General features: G+C 39.8%; 1 protein-coding gene across 3 annotated transcripts in view; it reads right to left on the bottom strand.

The window, feature by feature from the left end:
- The window catches only part of Trpm6 (transient receptor potential cation channel subfamily M member 6), a 160815-nt gene that overhangs the window by 6718 nt on the left and 138238 nt on the right, over nt 1-15859 (bottom strand). For all 3 annotated transcript variants that reach the window (XM_076560997.1, XM_042261624.2, XM_076561004.1), the window contains exons 33-37: nt 15347-15412; nt 13013-13299; nt 12447-12529; nt 11525-11730; nt 5013-5064 (exon numbers count right to left, since the gene is read on the bottom strand). In XM_076560997.1, the coding sequence (XP_076417112.1) occupies nt 5013-5064; nt 11525-11730; nt 12447-12529; nt 13013-13299; nt 15347-15412 (694 nt within the window). The remainder of the gene's footprint in view (nt 1-5012; nt 5065-11524; nt 11731-12446; nt 12530-13012; nt 13300-15346; nt 15413-15859) is intronic.

Below are 15859 nucleotides of genomic sequence, written 5' to 3'. Positions count from 1 at the left end.
TAATATTTTATTTTAATGACATGCACAGTGGAAACAGCAGATTTTAAAATCTGAACTCAATTACCGCTCTTAAATACCATGTCTTAAGAAGGGGAAAAAAAAAGCACAGCAGACTATCACAAAGGGGAACAATAAACTTTGCTTCTGAGGAATGTGGTTTCTCAAAAGGGACATGGTGTAAAAATGGGCTTTTTTTCCATCCGAGGATTGAAACATTTATCTCAATTTCCACTTCCTTTTGGCAGAAGAACAGTGGCTCTCTGAAGATGTGCCAAGCTCAGAATGAGGGCTGATGTCAATTTGATCTCAGATTGCCTCCTGCTCTGTGCCGGGTAGGTGGAGAAAACCTCTTGGGAAGACAAAGTGGAAAGACACTGGGGATTAACTTTCCTGGTCACTCAATTGCTCTCACAAAGCACTGCTCTGGTGGTATTTACCCGGCAGCATAAGCCACCTCTTGTTAACTCTGCCTCGATTTCAGTCCAGCTGGTAAGACATTACTTCAGTCAGGTGAAACTGAAGGTAGAAAAAAACAAAAACAAAAACAAAACACAAACAACAATAAAAATAAAATAAAATAAAAAACCACAGCAAAATCACTCGTTATTTAGACCAGAGCTCTCTGATCTGATAAAGTGAGAGATGAAGGTATTTGTTCAGTCATTAGCATGGAAGACACCCTTTGGAGTCTCTGTGACCTCATTGGAAAATTTCACTCGTTTGCATCCCATACCAGCCATTTCTGTCCCCCCAGGAAGGTACGAAGATCCAATATTTTCAATATCTAAAATATAACATCTGGAGGCTATTTGTCTCTGAGAGCTTCATGAAAATTAAATTGAGATAATCAAAATCACTACAAAATTTATATATCAGGGACATGAGGACTCCCACAGCAGAGAGAGGGAAGGAGTTACAGGGACATTTCATTTGCGTGTACACTCCACAGCATGCTCCAAGCATTGCGGTCTCAGATAACTAAGTTTTCAAAGAAAACACAACTAGCTGTTTTCCAGATTTTTTTTACAACACAGGAAAAGCAGGTGGTAGCTTGGTTCTACATACAAGGAAACGCTAATTAGTGCCATCTATACATAGTCACTAAAGAACATCTCATCACCATTTCATACTTGTCAAATGCTCAAAACCATCAGTCAGTAGGCTAAAAAGATACAGTCCCAAACTACCAATAAACGAGGCACGTTAAGGAGAGTTGGAGACAGTGGGATGAGGCACGAGAAAGGATATTAGAATTATTCAACAAAGCCATCACCCCTTTTCAAAACAACTGTTCCCTTCCACTGACGTTTCACCTCACAGGGAAGTTGGAACTTTGAGTGAGCCTCGGTTTCCTCATTTGTGAGCTGGGGTTAAATAAACACACAGAGTCATTGCATGCATGACCTCAGTAGCTTAAATCTGTGCACCTCAGACTTGAATTTGTACCAATTCACAAGAATATTTTATAAAAGTTCAGATTCTGGTTCCTCAGGTGCAGAGAAGCCAAGAGACTGTGTATTTCCAGCAATATCCCTGATGGTGATGTTGACCTATGCTTCACACTTTGTTTAACAGATTTTACACTCATGAGGTTCATTGATTAATTAGATACAGTTCTAATGGAACTAATCAGTTGAGAAAAAATAAAACTTAAGGTCACAGTGAAAATCAAGTACACAGAATTGGGTATTTCCACAATGAAACCATTCTGCCCATTTCAGGAGATCCTGACCTCAAGTTATGGAAAACAAAGTTGCTGTAATAATTTCACAGAACTGCATTGAGGAACTTAAAAAAAATACAGGAGAGAGAGAGTACTGGAAGAGACAACAGGAACTGGGGAACAATGTGGAAACCTAGTGCACATTGAAATCTTTAAGATTGACCCTATCGAAGACTCCTAGTAATGAGGGACATGGAGGCTTAACCAGCCATATTTTATAACCAGGCAAGGTTTCCAGCAGCAGGACTGGGACCCCAACTCAGCCATAAAACCTTCGACATACAATCTGTCCTGCTTCCAAGGGTAGAGCAGAACTTGTGGGAGTGGCCAACCAATGACTGGTCCAACTTGAGGTCCACACCAATAGAGGGAGTCCATATCTGACACTGCCTAGGTACCCAAGAACCAGAGGCTGGGTGGCCCAGAGATACAGGATGTAACCAAACAGAACTGGGGGGGGGGGGAATTACAATGAAATGATTACTAATGATATTCTGCTACACTCATAGATCAGTGGTTAGTCCAATTGTCATCAGAGAGGCAGCATCCAGCAACTGATGGGAGCAGATGCAGAGACCAACAGCCAAAACACTAGGCAGAGCCAGAGGAACACTGCATTAGTAGGTAGGGGATGCAGGAGCCAGAGGAGTTGAGTAAGAACATGGCCCATAGAGTCAACTAAGCCTGGCTCCTAGGGGATCACAGAGACTGAAGCAACAATCATAGACCCTGTATGGGTCTGAGCTAAGCTTTCTGTATGTGTTATGATTGTGTGGCTGGGTGTTCTTGTGGGACTCCTAACAGTGAGAATAGGGGTGTCTCTGACTCTTTTTCCTGCTCTTATGACCCTTTTCCTCCTACTGGGTTGCCTTATCCAGCCTTGATATGAGGGTTTGTGCCCAGTTTTATTGTAACTCACTATGCTGTATTCAACTGATATTACCTTTTTAAGAGAAATGTAAGAAGAATGGATCTGGGGGAGGGGGAGGTGTGAGAGAGGACTTGGAAGAGTGGAGGGAAGGGAAACTGCAGTCAAGTTATAGTGTATGAGAGAAAAATGAAAGAAAAAATACAGAGGTCAGGGTACCATTCAGACATTGTGATAGAATACCAAGCATGCTTTTTTTTTTCTAATTCCCCAGGTGACCTTAATAGAAATTGAAATCCACTTCCTATAGAATGCAATTAAATACCTAACTGTCAAGCAGGATAATATAATCTTAGATTCTAAAAAGATGGAGTATTCAGGTCATATTAAGTGATATATGCCAAGGTCAAAATTTAATGAACAATAGACAGAGTACACATAAATTGAGTTCATTATCTATGCAAAAAGCCTGAAAAAAACTGTAAAGAAAGTTCTCACATAAAAACATTTCCTAATACAAGCCCTTGAGCACACAAGACTGATGAAGAAATAATATGCTTAGCTGAAAACACTTCAGCTCTGCTAAAATAAAAAATAAAATAGTCCATTATACCCTCAAGTCCAACATGGACTCTATTATCAAATAAATATTACAGGAAGTGGATGCTACATAGAAGCCGTATGGATCATCTGTATCTTCCCGAGCCCACCTGAGTCAATAATAGCTAATATATTTTTAGTAGAAGAGCATCTTCTCAGGGGATCCTGCAGATGGGCCATATTCACATTTAGTAAAAATCACCCAGTGAAAGAATGGTGTGATAAAACAGTGATTACTTAAGGAGAATCGGGAGAGGAAAAAGCAAAACTTTTACATTTTATGCGTCAGAAATCTCAACTTATTGAGTCCTACATGTTTTCTATGACCTGGCAACCAAGTAGAGGCCCTCAGTCTGACTAAAAAGTAAAAGTAAAAAATGTTAACCCAGCATGGGTAATATAATATCAGCACAAAGGAGGCAGAGGCTCGAGGACCCAGAGCTCAAGGCCACCATGAGCTATACAACAACAAGATGTCATCACAATTAAAGAAGAAATTCTTTAAGAATTAAAAGTGTTGTTTGACCCATGCTTCTCAAAATGCTGATAGCCCTGTGGCATCAGCCTCTCAGGCAATGTGTTAGAAATGCAGATCATTTGGTTCCATCTCAAAACAACGAGATCAGAAACTCTGGAGGTGAAACACACAATCTATTTTAACAAGCTCTTCTGGTAACAAAGATGGCAGCTCACGCTTAAGCATTTTTGTCCTCCATATTGATGACAGCATCACCAGTCAATCAGCATCATCACCTCTTTGCATTCTACCTTTAACAGAATGCCTAAGAGCCTTAATGCCAAAAACCACAAGATGTCCTGGAAATTCAAAAGATGGGTAAAAGACTCTATGTAACTTGGCTCCGAATTAAGTTAGACAATCTGAGGATGCCTTGGATTTAAGCGCTGTGGCTTTGATGCCTCACCAGGTGGCTGTTTATAGAAAACAGTACTTTGTGTTCTCTGCTCTTACTTAGTCTGCCTGTGAAGAGACTGCCTGGATTCAAGGCCACCATTCCACAGGGAAGACAACAAAGGACGGCTGCTTCTGCTACAGCATCATTTTTTACATCAAGCTAAACTTATACATTTCCCATTACATTTAGACCAGTAGAAAACGCAAAAGTCAAATTTGCAACTCAAGTCTGGAAATTACACTGTCCCTTACAATGTCTGATCACGCTTACTAACCCAGCTCTACAATTAACCTTATTTCATTCTCATTCTTTCTTTTTACTCGTTTCCTATTTTGAAGTGGCTTAGAAAATCTTGTTTTAAGTATAAGAATCTCAATTTAAGTCTAAAAATATTGTTTTATATCTATGTGCAGTAACTGTTGGAAAACTTCTCCAGGATCTAAAAGACATCTATGCATTTTAAATTCCTCCAAGAAACTAAGACAGACCTCTGCTCACAATGTCCTGGGCATTTCCACTGTCTTATTTTGGTTTTGAAAAAAGTTAAAAAGTCCTGGGAGTCAGTGGTGAATGGCAGTGGGTGCTCTTCAGAGGACTCAGGGTTCAATTCCCAGCACCCGCATGATAACTCACAACTATCTATATCCAGTTCCAGAGAATCCAAGGCCCTCTCCTTGCCTCTGTGGAAACCAGGCACTCACGTGAAGCATAACTATGTATGTGGGCAAAACACCCTTAGATATAATTATAAATCAATTTTTATGTTATGAAAAAGAACCATTAAAACATTACATGATACACATTAATATATAATTTTTATATTTTTATGTGACAGTTAAAAATAAATGTCAAAAACATGAACAAATTGAATGCAATCTTCTAAATTATAACATGTAAGTCAACTCACTGTTTGTCTTCAGGTTTTATAACAGACGGATCTGTCAAATTTTCTCCAACACCTCCAAAGAAGAAACAAAATTCGTTAAGCAAATGACGATTCATTTTCTAAGAAATGCATAAAAATAATAACCAAATTCTACTTCCTTATTTTGAAGGTTACATTCAAGCCAGATGTAGTGACTCACCCCTGTAATCCCAACACTAGAGAGGCTAAGGTAGAAAGATTGCCACCAGTTCAAGGCTAGTCTGAGCTATATAGTGAATTTTGGGCCAGCCTGATCTACTGTGTGAGACCCTGTGTCATTCACCCCATAGTAGGTAAGTTTAAAAAATTTTTTAAAAAAATGCTAATTAAATGTGCTATTGAAATCGTTTAGCAAAGTTAGGAAAATGATTGAATACAGTGTCTCCTACAATAGCACCCTCTGAATTAATGAACATCTGGCCACAAATTAGTGTGTCAATGACATCATAAGACTTGCTGGTAGTGGCCTCTATCAGGAGATCTATGTATCCGCCATTCATTTACTGGTTGTATGCACAAAGGCATCTAATTTTATTTTCTCTAGATCTCATGAAAGGAAAATATTATCCTCATATCCTCAATTTACATCTTATCCTCATTTACATCAATGAGTACATTGATGTTCAAAGAGATGAGGAACTTGCCAGAGATGGCTTATCCCTTAAGTGGCCATAACAGGATTAAAGCTGGGGCAATGCTTGTGTTCCTCCCACTAGTTCATGGTCTCCTTAGATGGCTTCCATCGGCGCTCAGCAAGGGCAAGGCCCTGGGAGGTTTTGCAGATACAGCCGCTATGCATCAAAGAGACACATCAAATGCTCTATCTATACACAGCACTTATAAACAGTAGAATGAAATGACACCAAATTCTTGATCTGAGAGTTGCCTCCACCTGTGTGTCCAGTTAAGGAAATTCTTTGAGGTGTGTGCTTATGCTTTCTTCACTTTTTGGAATGTGTCTTCAATAAAATTTAGTTTTGAAAGAAAAAGAGCAAAGCCCATGAAGATAACAGAGGTGTAATTTAAGGCTGCACTTAATCAGAACTGGGTTTAATACACAAAGTAAACCTCTGTGATAACATGCAGCCAGGGAGGAGGTTCGTATCCAATAGTGACAGCAGTTCAGGGGAGCCAGTTACAGTGATGAGCCACCTCGGCATACCCAACAACTTCTGAGATCACCCTTAATCGGGGCTTTTTTTTTTTTCTCTCTCTCTCTGCTTGAAAAACACCAACTTTGTAGGGTGAGGAATCAAAAAAGTTACATGAGTTTTAGAATGTTGTTATGTAATGCCACTTGTTGAAAAAGTTCATGTTTTGTTAAAGCGGAAGGGGAAACTTTCAAAAGACCCCACCCCTAGACAAAGACCTACAGAAAACTAAGGACTGCTGAGAGAGAGAAAGAGAGCGCATTAGACTTCTCCAGGGATGAGCCCCCACAGCAGTTTACTAATTCCAAGTGGTCATCTCTGAAATTACATGCAGACAAGCAAAACTAAATGGACTCTGCAGATCATATTTACATGTTTATATATATTCAAAGGAAAAAGTGACTGTGAATTTGGGGAACTTGGGGAGGTACATGGGAAGGGTTGGAGGGAGAGGTCATAGGAGAGGTTGTAGGGAGGAAAAGAAAAGGAAGAAATGATGCAATTATATTTTAATTAAAATAAAATTCTTTAAAAATAAATATGATTTTTAAAAAGACAAAGGTCCGTGTTTCTAAGCAGCATTTTTAAAAGATTTCTGCTGTGGTCTCTCTCTTGAAATAGTAAACCCTTCAGGAACCTGTAATCCTTACAAAGTTTTCTGCTAAGAAACTGATCTCCTCAGGAAAATAATATAGAGCCACCTGGACACTTGAGTAGAAGTGTTCACGCTTTGGGGTGACAGAGGGGACTGTTCCATGACTCTGTCAGCCTGGTGAAGCTAAGGGGCCCTTTTCTCAAAATGTTTTCTTTTTCTTTCTTTCTTTCTTTCTTTTTTCTTTTTTTTTGGGGGGGGGGGAGGGGGAGGGTTTCGAGACAGGGTTTCTCTGTGTAGTTTTGCACCTTTCCTGGATCTCGCTCTGTAGACCAGGCTGGCCTCAAACTCACAAAGATCTGCCTGCCTCTGCCTCCCAAGTGCTGGGATTAAAGGCATGTGCCACCACGGCCAGGCTCAAAATGTTTTAACATGTATGATTTAAATATGTAACAAAGGAAATCTATGATCCTGAAAAGGATTATCAAAACATTTTAACTGCTGTATTACAAAACATACACGTGCTTCTTTATTAGGACATTCAAGAACAGGATCTACCCCGGGCCTGTTATCCACAAACATATCTAACAAGCGATGATTACAAACAGTATTTTGAAATCTGCCTGCATTACAAAGTGCTGTGCTAATATCTGAAGTTTCTCTCGCTGATAGTCATGGGTGATGACGTCACTGTGGGTTGTGGTCTGGCTAATAATGGAAGATAGAAAATTCCAGTAATGGGTCAGTGGCAATAAGGTAGAACTTAGTTTCTCATCAGAGTTTACAAACTTCTGAGTCTGCCCTTCAACAACCCTGAGCCTGACAAGCTTTCACATTGATTTTGAATAGGGAAAGAAAGGGTTGGGCTGAAACACAAACACATGGGAAGTGTGAAAAAAAACCTTGCTGAGCCCTCACATTTTCAAAGCCACAGGAAGGAGCTCTTTGTACTTTTCTTGTCACATAGACAGGAAGAGGCAGCTGAGGGAGCCCCTGCTTCTCTCCAACCGTGGAGTGAGGAAACAGAATAGCAGGCAGGAGTGTACCCCAGCACCCTGGGGAGACAGGCTGATGGCTGCAGTCCTCACGGTTTTAATTAAGCATGGATTGAACTGGAAGCCTGGAGCCTACAGCAATGACTGAAGTTTTAGGCCCTTGTCTAAGTAAAGTGTAAATTTAAGCCAGGACTATATACAGTAGCTGGGGAAACACTATTAGTTGGTGGGGGGGGAGTCTTTACAAGGTTAAAAAGAAAAAAGTTTGTCTAAATCTCATCAGAAAACCTTTAAACTTTATGACTTGTTAGACACACAGAAATCATAGGGGACGGAGGCTCTGCCCCAACCCCTGCCGTGTTCTGATTGTGAGGCCTGGGTACCCTGCTTAATCTCCCTCAAGCCCAATTTTGTCATTGGAGAGTGCAGCATCCCCGGACTTATCAGAGAGGGCTAGGGGAGAAGTCAATGAGCTATGTCTGACCCATAAGAGCTTTCGATGCCGGCCGTTACTCTATTTTCTTTATTTCATCTAGAACCTCTCATAAAATAAAATGTTATCTTCTTACCAGCAGTAAAGTCATGTTTCTCTCTCATTCCCCAAAAGTATATTTCCTAATACTTATAGAACACCTTACAAAGAGGGGGTCAAAGAGTATACAATAACCTACTTTCATGTGTAAAAGCATAACTCCATGTTTTGTATGTTAAAATTTAACTTAAATACACATTTTGGGGTGTTCTAATGGAAAAAGGGCTTTACCACCTGTGAATGGAGAGAGAAGGCCCCAAAGGTCAACCATTCAATGCCTTCCATATCACTTAGCCAGGCTAAGTCACCAGGCTCTTCTAGCCACACAAGAATACCCAACTCAGTCCATTTGGTCTCAAACCCTTCTGATATTTGGAGAAATATAGAACAAGTAAGCTGACTTTATATCTAAACATCCTGATGATTTCTCTTTACTGACACCATTATTAGTAAATATACCCAGAGAAAGCCTAGAAAAGTCCATGGAACTTCATCCAACCTGGCATCACCAATGGCCTTCTATTCCATCTATGCAAACAGGGTGCCTCTTTGTAGTGACAGCATTCATGGCGACATGGGTGCTAACTTTTTCTAGAAATTGCTCTATTGAACAAAAAAAATCAATGCTGTATCTCCAAAGGTCCATTGAAAAAATAGAATAAGAAAAAAAACTAAACATTACTCTAATTTGAAATACAATTGTTTTTAATTTCCATTGCTGGGAATTAACTGTTGGACTTCAAGTGTAATGATGATGATTCAGGCCCTCCCATGTAAGATTTTTAAGTGGAAAAAGACCAGAAAACTTCATTATAGTTATAAATGATGGGAAATTGGTCACGCCTCTCCTCAGAGTTCAGCTTCCTGGAATGCTATGGCCACTTCCAGGTTAACAAGTGGCACCTTCTTGGAAGAATGAAAGATGAAAAAAAGGAAACAGAAAAAAAATCAACTACCCAAGTATTTCTTCATCCTTCCTTCTCTCAAAGCAGTAATGAGTAGAGTCTGAAATGGAGAGAGGTCTCCTTGTGGTACCCCTGGGGTCATACAGCTAAGGATAGCTTCCCCATACCTGATGACTAAATTCCACTTTAAAGAACCAATCAATGATTACTACTGACAACAGCAGGTAACATTTACTGAGGGCTTAATACATGTAGAGAACTTGCCTCACTTGAGCTCCTTAATAATTTAATAACCAGATGACTTAAGGCATATTATTTTTCCCATAACAACTGAGGGAGGTGGGACTCAAGGTGGTTGCTCCTCAGGACATACAGCTAGTTCACAGTGGAGCCTGGAAGAATACATCATCTTTCCAGACACTAGAAATACTAGTAAACAAAGGACATCATAAAACTGAAAAAAAAAAATCTTAAAAACACAATTTTCCTTTCCAACCTTGTTTAGAGTTAACTAGCAATAGCATTATAACTGTATAATTACTGTTATAGACTCATGTTTTTCCACAAATTCAGCCCAACAATTATCTAGCTCTCTGATAAGTTTCATGCATTTCATGACACCTAGTCTGTGGTTCTGTGATGTCTATACTCAGGCCTTCTTTGAAGGTCAATGTTTTGACATAGTTGACTTGCAGTGGCCTATTTCAGCAATTCACATAATTACTCGGGAAAAGAATAAAGTTAATTCCCTTTTCCCTCCACGACTATAATCGCAGCATTTGCTCTGTTTAATGTCACTTTGGATTACTAAGAGACATAAAAATCCCCAAACATAAACATCATTAAACAAAACCCTCTTCAAGTAAAATACAAAACACACTGAAGAGTCATCATTAATTCCTTAAAGTTTTTCTTTGGTTGTTTGTTGTTGTTGTTGTTGTTGTTTCTGGTTTTGCTTTTAAGCAACTCCACCCAACATTCAAAGCAAAAACACAAACAGTGGGAGCCCAGATGAAACCAATCAACATCTCTGTGAGCAGAACTACAAACCAGATGCCTTTGGCACCCCAACTCTGGGCGTGTGTTCATCAAGTGCTTGCTGGTATAAAAAGCTGAATTGTTTGGGACACGTTAATTCAGTTTATATTCCTTCCTGAAAAAATTGTTTTTGAATTTTAGAAACATAATCCAGCCTTGAGAACACCAGGAGTATCAAAAGGCAGACATATTTAGCAATATGTGAACTGTTTTAAGTGTAGATGGATCACTGAGCATGTGACCCAGATTTCAGAGTGACTTTGCATAGTCCTGGACATTGCTCCTGATGCCCTACAAGAGTCGATTTCAGCATTCCCCAGGCTCCAAACCTGGTTTTGCCAAGAACTGCCAAGGTAGGAAAATCAGAAAGGAAAAGAAGACAGTTCAGGTTGTTGAAATATATCCCTCTCAGAATGACTCTCTTAAGAAATGCAGGGCAGAGAGGAGAAAAGAATATGTAGGGTCACACCAGCTTAAGTCTATATCCTGCTTTCCCTTTAAGAGCTGTGCAACCTGAGCCAAGTTATTTAAACCTTCTGTTCCTGAATCCCCAATAATATATGCTTCAAGGTGCTACTTCTGGGATTAAATGAGGAACTTTTTTGACAGCTTCTGGGCCAGATGATCCCTTGTTTGAATCCAAAGCTCCAGTCCATAAGCCCAAGAACTAAACTTTGGCCATCACACATACTGTATGCCCTCCTTAAGAGGAAAGCCTGCTGGAGACACACTGAATGTGCTGTGAGATGAACCATCCGGCAGGAGCTGGTGATTGTGGGAGATACTCAAATCAAAGGTTTCCATTAAATTAGAGTATACTGCAGCCCTCTTTTGGAGCCAAGGACTTCCCTGAACTGCCATGTCAAGGAATATATCAAAGAAAGCAAACTAAATTATAAATTGCCAAGGCAATAAATTCAAAATAATGAAAAATATGCAGAATTTAAGCTTTCTCATGCATTTTTATGTGTGTGTATATATATAAAATCTTTCTGGTAAACATAAGACAAGGCAAAGTGGTAACATTAAAACAAATGGTTAAAAAAAACATTCCCCATCTAGTTCAACGTTTGAGATTTAAATAATTAACTGTCTGCCTATATTTGCCCCCTCTATCTAAGTAGAAAACAGCAGAGCAGGTACTCACACTCATTATTGCATAATATCTCTGAACTAAATACCGATATCTCTCTACCAAACTAGGTAGAACAGCTCCATGTGCCCACCCTAGTTCTTGTGAGATTTCTAGGAACTTTGCATCCTGCATCTTCAATTAATTACCTTGCAAATCTAAAACCAGCAACTCTCCCCGGGTATACTCATACGTCCAGTGAGAGAAAGCCAACATCAGCTCTTCCAGGGTGTTGGTGGGGGCGATTTCGTCGCCATTGTTGTTATTGTATTTCCGGAACTCCCCAGTCATGTACTTCTCAATGGTTAACCATTGGTTAGCTGAATGGCAGTAGATCAAGAAAACCTCCAGAAACCTGTGAGGGAAAAAGAAGCCAATGATCCCCTAGAAGACAGCAAGCATGGCAGTTACCCTACAGAGAACTCAGCCACACAAGTCATCCACCCTTGACCTTTCTATGGGAAGATGGATCACCACAACTGGGAGGTTTGTTCCCAAGCTTACTCGCCCCCGTTTTCTTTGAGAAAACTTGCCAAATTTTTTACGAGTTCCGGATCCAGCTTTTCATGCTGGGCTCTATAAAATTTCTTGTAAAAGGGGGGAAAGGGCTTTATTCTAATTCCTCAACACCAAATTATGATCTGCCTTGATAAGTGAATACAAGCATAACAAGATACCCAAGGGAAAATCATGAGGGTTCATGATTGCAAACTTCTTAATTGGTTTAGGATACTGGAGAAGCAACTAAGCTTTAAAGAGACAATTTTGGGGCCATAATACCCCTGAGTATTAGCAACTTACCCAGCATATGCCTGTTTCACCTAATTGAAATGTTGGTCATCAATCTGTCTATACTTTTTCCACTCACATAAGTTCAGAAACTTAAGCCAAGGTATGTCTGGAACATCTAATTATCTTTATACCAGTCTGTATAACTATGGAAGGAAGAACCCTGAAAAGGGTCATGGAGAACTTTCCCTTGGGTCTGGTATTTCTCATGTTTAATGGGCTGAGAAGAGGTTAAATGGAATTCTTCATATAGTGAAGAGCCACAGTGCCAGGCTTACTCACTTTGGTGTATAGGGAATCGTTTGTGGTTTGACTTGGTTGAAGGTATAGATGAGTTTTTGGGCAGCTCTTTGCTGTTGAATTTCCTTAAAAAAAAAAAAAAGAAGAATATATATATATATATATATATATATAGAGAGAGAGAGAGAGAGAGAGAGAGAGAGATCTCAATATACATTATCCATAATAGTTATAGGAAAAGAGATAATGAATTTGGGAGAGAATCAAGGGACATGGGAGGTGTTGAAGAGGAAGAAAGGGGTAGAAATATTGTAAATTCAGGACTCATGAAATTCTCAAAAAAAAAATAATGGTTAACTAACATACACTTACTTATTAAAGATCAAACAGTTCCTAACTGCCCAACATTTAATATTATTTAGCTTCTAGTACTCTATACCCCAAAAGCAAATGTCCTATACAACAAAAATAATAAAACACCACCACCTTCAAAAACTAACAAACTCCCTTTGGTTGAAGAAAAAAAATATCTTAGATAAGGATGTAGCCAGACCTCTACCCTTTCATTTTGTCCATCTGGGCCCAAGATCTCTCAGCTTCAGACTTACCCTAAGGCAAAGATGAAGCACAGTGCTCTCCTGAAAGATTTTATACCATGTCTGGACAACCTCCGGGAGGAAGGACTTCACGATGAAAACCTGCCCGGGCTTGAGAACTTCATCCTCAGACCAGGTGCTGATGACTCGCATGGCTTTGCGGAGGCCCCCATCCATTTCCTCCTGCGACAGCACCTGGATCATGGCAGCTCTCCCATGCTGGGACCAAGAAGACATGCTCTTATCAAGAGTCAGAGGGGAACTCTCTTCAAGTTTGTAGATGGTCACTTCTTCTCCTGCTGCAATAAGAAGTAAAAGCCAGTTCAATAAGACAGCAGGTCTGGGGCGTGATTGGTGCCCTGAAGCTCAGCTCAGAATCAGTTCAATTGTCCCTATGTTCAGAGGAGAATGCAGCAAGCAGGAGCTAGAGCATGGTCAGGGCACAAATTGATCTGACTTGTCCTCTGATGGAGGTGGGGAGTGAGGAGGAGGAACAAAACATCAAATGCCATATAGGAATTAAGTTGTACTTATTAGAAACTAATTAGACAAGAACAATATTAAAACAGTATGAATATGTTGCCACTAGTTGACTTTTTATTGGAGACATGGTTTGCTTTGTAACTAAGGCTGACCTAGCAATAATTACATATCCCAGATTAGCTCCAAATTTCTGATCCTCCTGCCTTAGCCCCCTGAGTGATGAGATTAAAGACACATGCTATGACACCGGGTTCAAGACAAATATATCTCTAGAGACAGTTTAACCTAGAGTTAGTCATTACCAGCCCCTAAGGAGCAAGCATTTTTATAACTGCCCTTCATATAATATTAAACATGCTGTGCAATGTTTGTGAGCTATATGTGTATCTTTGCTTTATACATGAACAACATGATGGATTTTTTTTTCTGGGTGGGGTTTTGCTTGTTTCCCTTGATCCACAAAGTGTGGTTTTTACCTCACCAATAACACAGCGTTTCACCCAGTGGGAACCACTCAGTACTAAGGTCATACCCTGAGCCTCTCCTGTTTTCTTTTGTGCCCATTAGCAAGTTACTGAAACTATGTCCTTATCAGTAAAAGGGAAAGATAACATCCATTTCAGTGGTTTGTTATACAGATCATATATGTTATCAGGGCTACAGCAAACTAGGATCTCAGAAACAGACTCAACCCCACTTAAAGGGCCTTTAGACACAACACACTGCTCAATGCTGCACAGCTCCCACTTTGAGCTTCAAGAGCAGGAAGGAGTCATTGCTGGACTCGGACTTCACCAATACAGGGTTACAGCTGAGTAAGAGAAGGAACAATCCACACAGTTTCCTTCAAGGTTGTGATTCTGTTTTCTTATACTTTTGCTTCAAATATTCCTTATTTGTTGTTGTTGTTGTTGTTGCTGCTGCTGCTACTATTGTTTGTTTGTTTGTTGGATTGTTCTCTGTGAACACTGTTTTAAGTTACCAGAAAGGAAGCCATCTATTCCCTCACCCTTGTGTCTAATTCCTTATGAATAAATGTATCTGGAGAATGTGTGGTATATTCTCAAATGTTTATTCTTCATGTACAAGTGAATGCCACTGAAGAGCTCTTTGGAGTCCTAATTCCTAGAGGCTTTAGAGAAGAGCTATTGATTTGCAAAATGAACCATGGAGCCAAGTGGAAGAAGGAGGCATCTGCATAAACAATCAGAAGCCAACCTGGTCTCTCCCCATTGGAACAGAGTGAGGAGAGTGAAGAGGGAGGCCAGTGCAGGGACCTTTGTTATACCGTCAACTGCTTGTGCTTTATCCCGCTAGGCAGAAACACTCGGAAACCCTTGGCTAACACAAACTTGTTTTTCTTTACTGCTCAAGCTTTTCAAAACTACATTTGCAGTCTGAAGAAAGAGCAATCCATGTACATGAAACAAAACAAACAAATATAAAACAACCAACAAAGGGTTTCTCTTCCCATGCCTGTCAGCTTTCAGCATACTGACATGTAGCTTTTTCTTCTGTGTTCATTATATAAGGTTGGCTTGTTCTTTTCTTCCCTGTGCATGTCCAGCCTAGAATCGCTGCCTGCCAGGTGCAGCATCACGCTTGCTTCCCAACTGCTGACCCCTGTCGGTCCCATCCCCCTGGTATCAGCGCCTGACCCTCAAGGCTGGCTGCAGTAGTGAACAAGAATGTCTACTTTGGGAAACGAATCTCCTTCATCTACCACATGGTCAAAATGAAATTTGTGAGTCAAGTAAAGCAACATAGTTTTTTGTTTCTTGGTTTTTGGTTTTTTTTTTTCTGTTGTATGCCAGCATTCACTCTACTCTCGCCTGGCCTCAAGAAGGGGGAAATATTACTCACCGAACAGCTGGATTGGTGTAAATGGTATGGTCTGAGAAAGCCTCATTAAATTATTCCTTTCAATGGCTGCAAACAAAAACAGATTGACTGCTTTAGGTCTGCATCAACAATTAAACTTAGAAAAAGCCCCACATACCAAAATACACATAAATTTGAGAATATTTCATTTCAAACATATTTTTATTTTCTCCATTAGCAAAAATATTATAAATAATAGTTTTAAATATAAAATATGCCTTAAACAGTAAAGATATCTTAGTCTTGAGAAACTTTTACATGAGATTATATAACATGGCCTAAGAAGGGGCTATCTCCTCACTCTCCCAAACAACAAATTAGACACTAACTCAAATAATATGTGAGTCTTTCTTTTAAACGGATTTTAATCTATGTTTCATATTCTCTGGTTTCCTTTTTCCAAAGCAAACCCAGCGCGCAGTGGTCTGTGGGGACATCTACTGTTGGTTTTGTAAATTTGGCCTTCTTTTTCCCAGAGAGAATGAAACACTAATT

Source organism: Peromyscus maniculatus, chromosome 1, assembly GCF_049852395.1.
Source record: "Peromyscus maniculatus bairdii isolate BWxNUB_F1_BW_parent chromosome 1, HU_Pman_BW_mat_3.1, whole genome shotgun sequence".
In the NCBI taxonomy this organism is placed as follows: domain Eukaryota; kingdom Metazoa; phylum Chordata; class Mammalia; order Rodentia; family Cricetidae; genus Peromyscus; species Peromyscus maniculatus.
The sequence above is the reverse complement of the archived record's forward strand: the minus strand, read 5'-3'. Positions and strand labels throughout refer to the sequence as shown.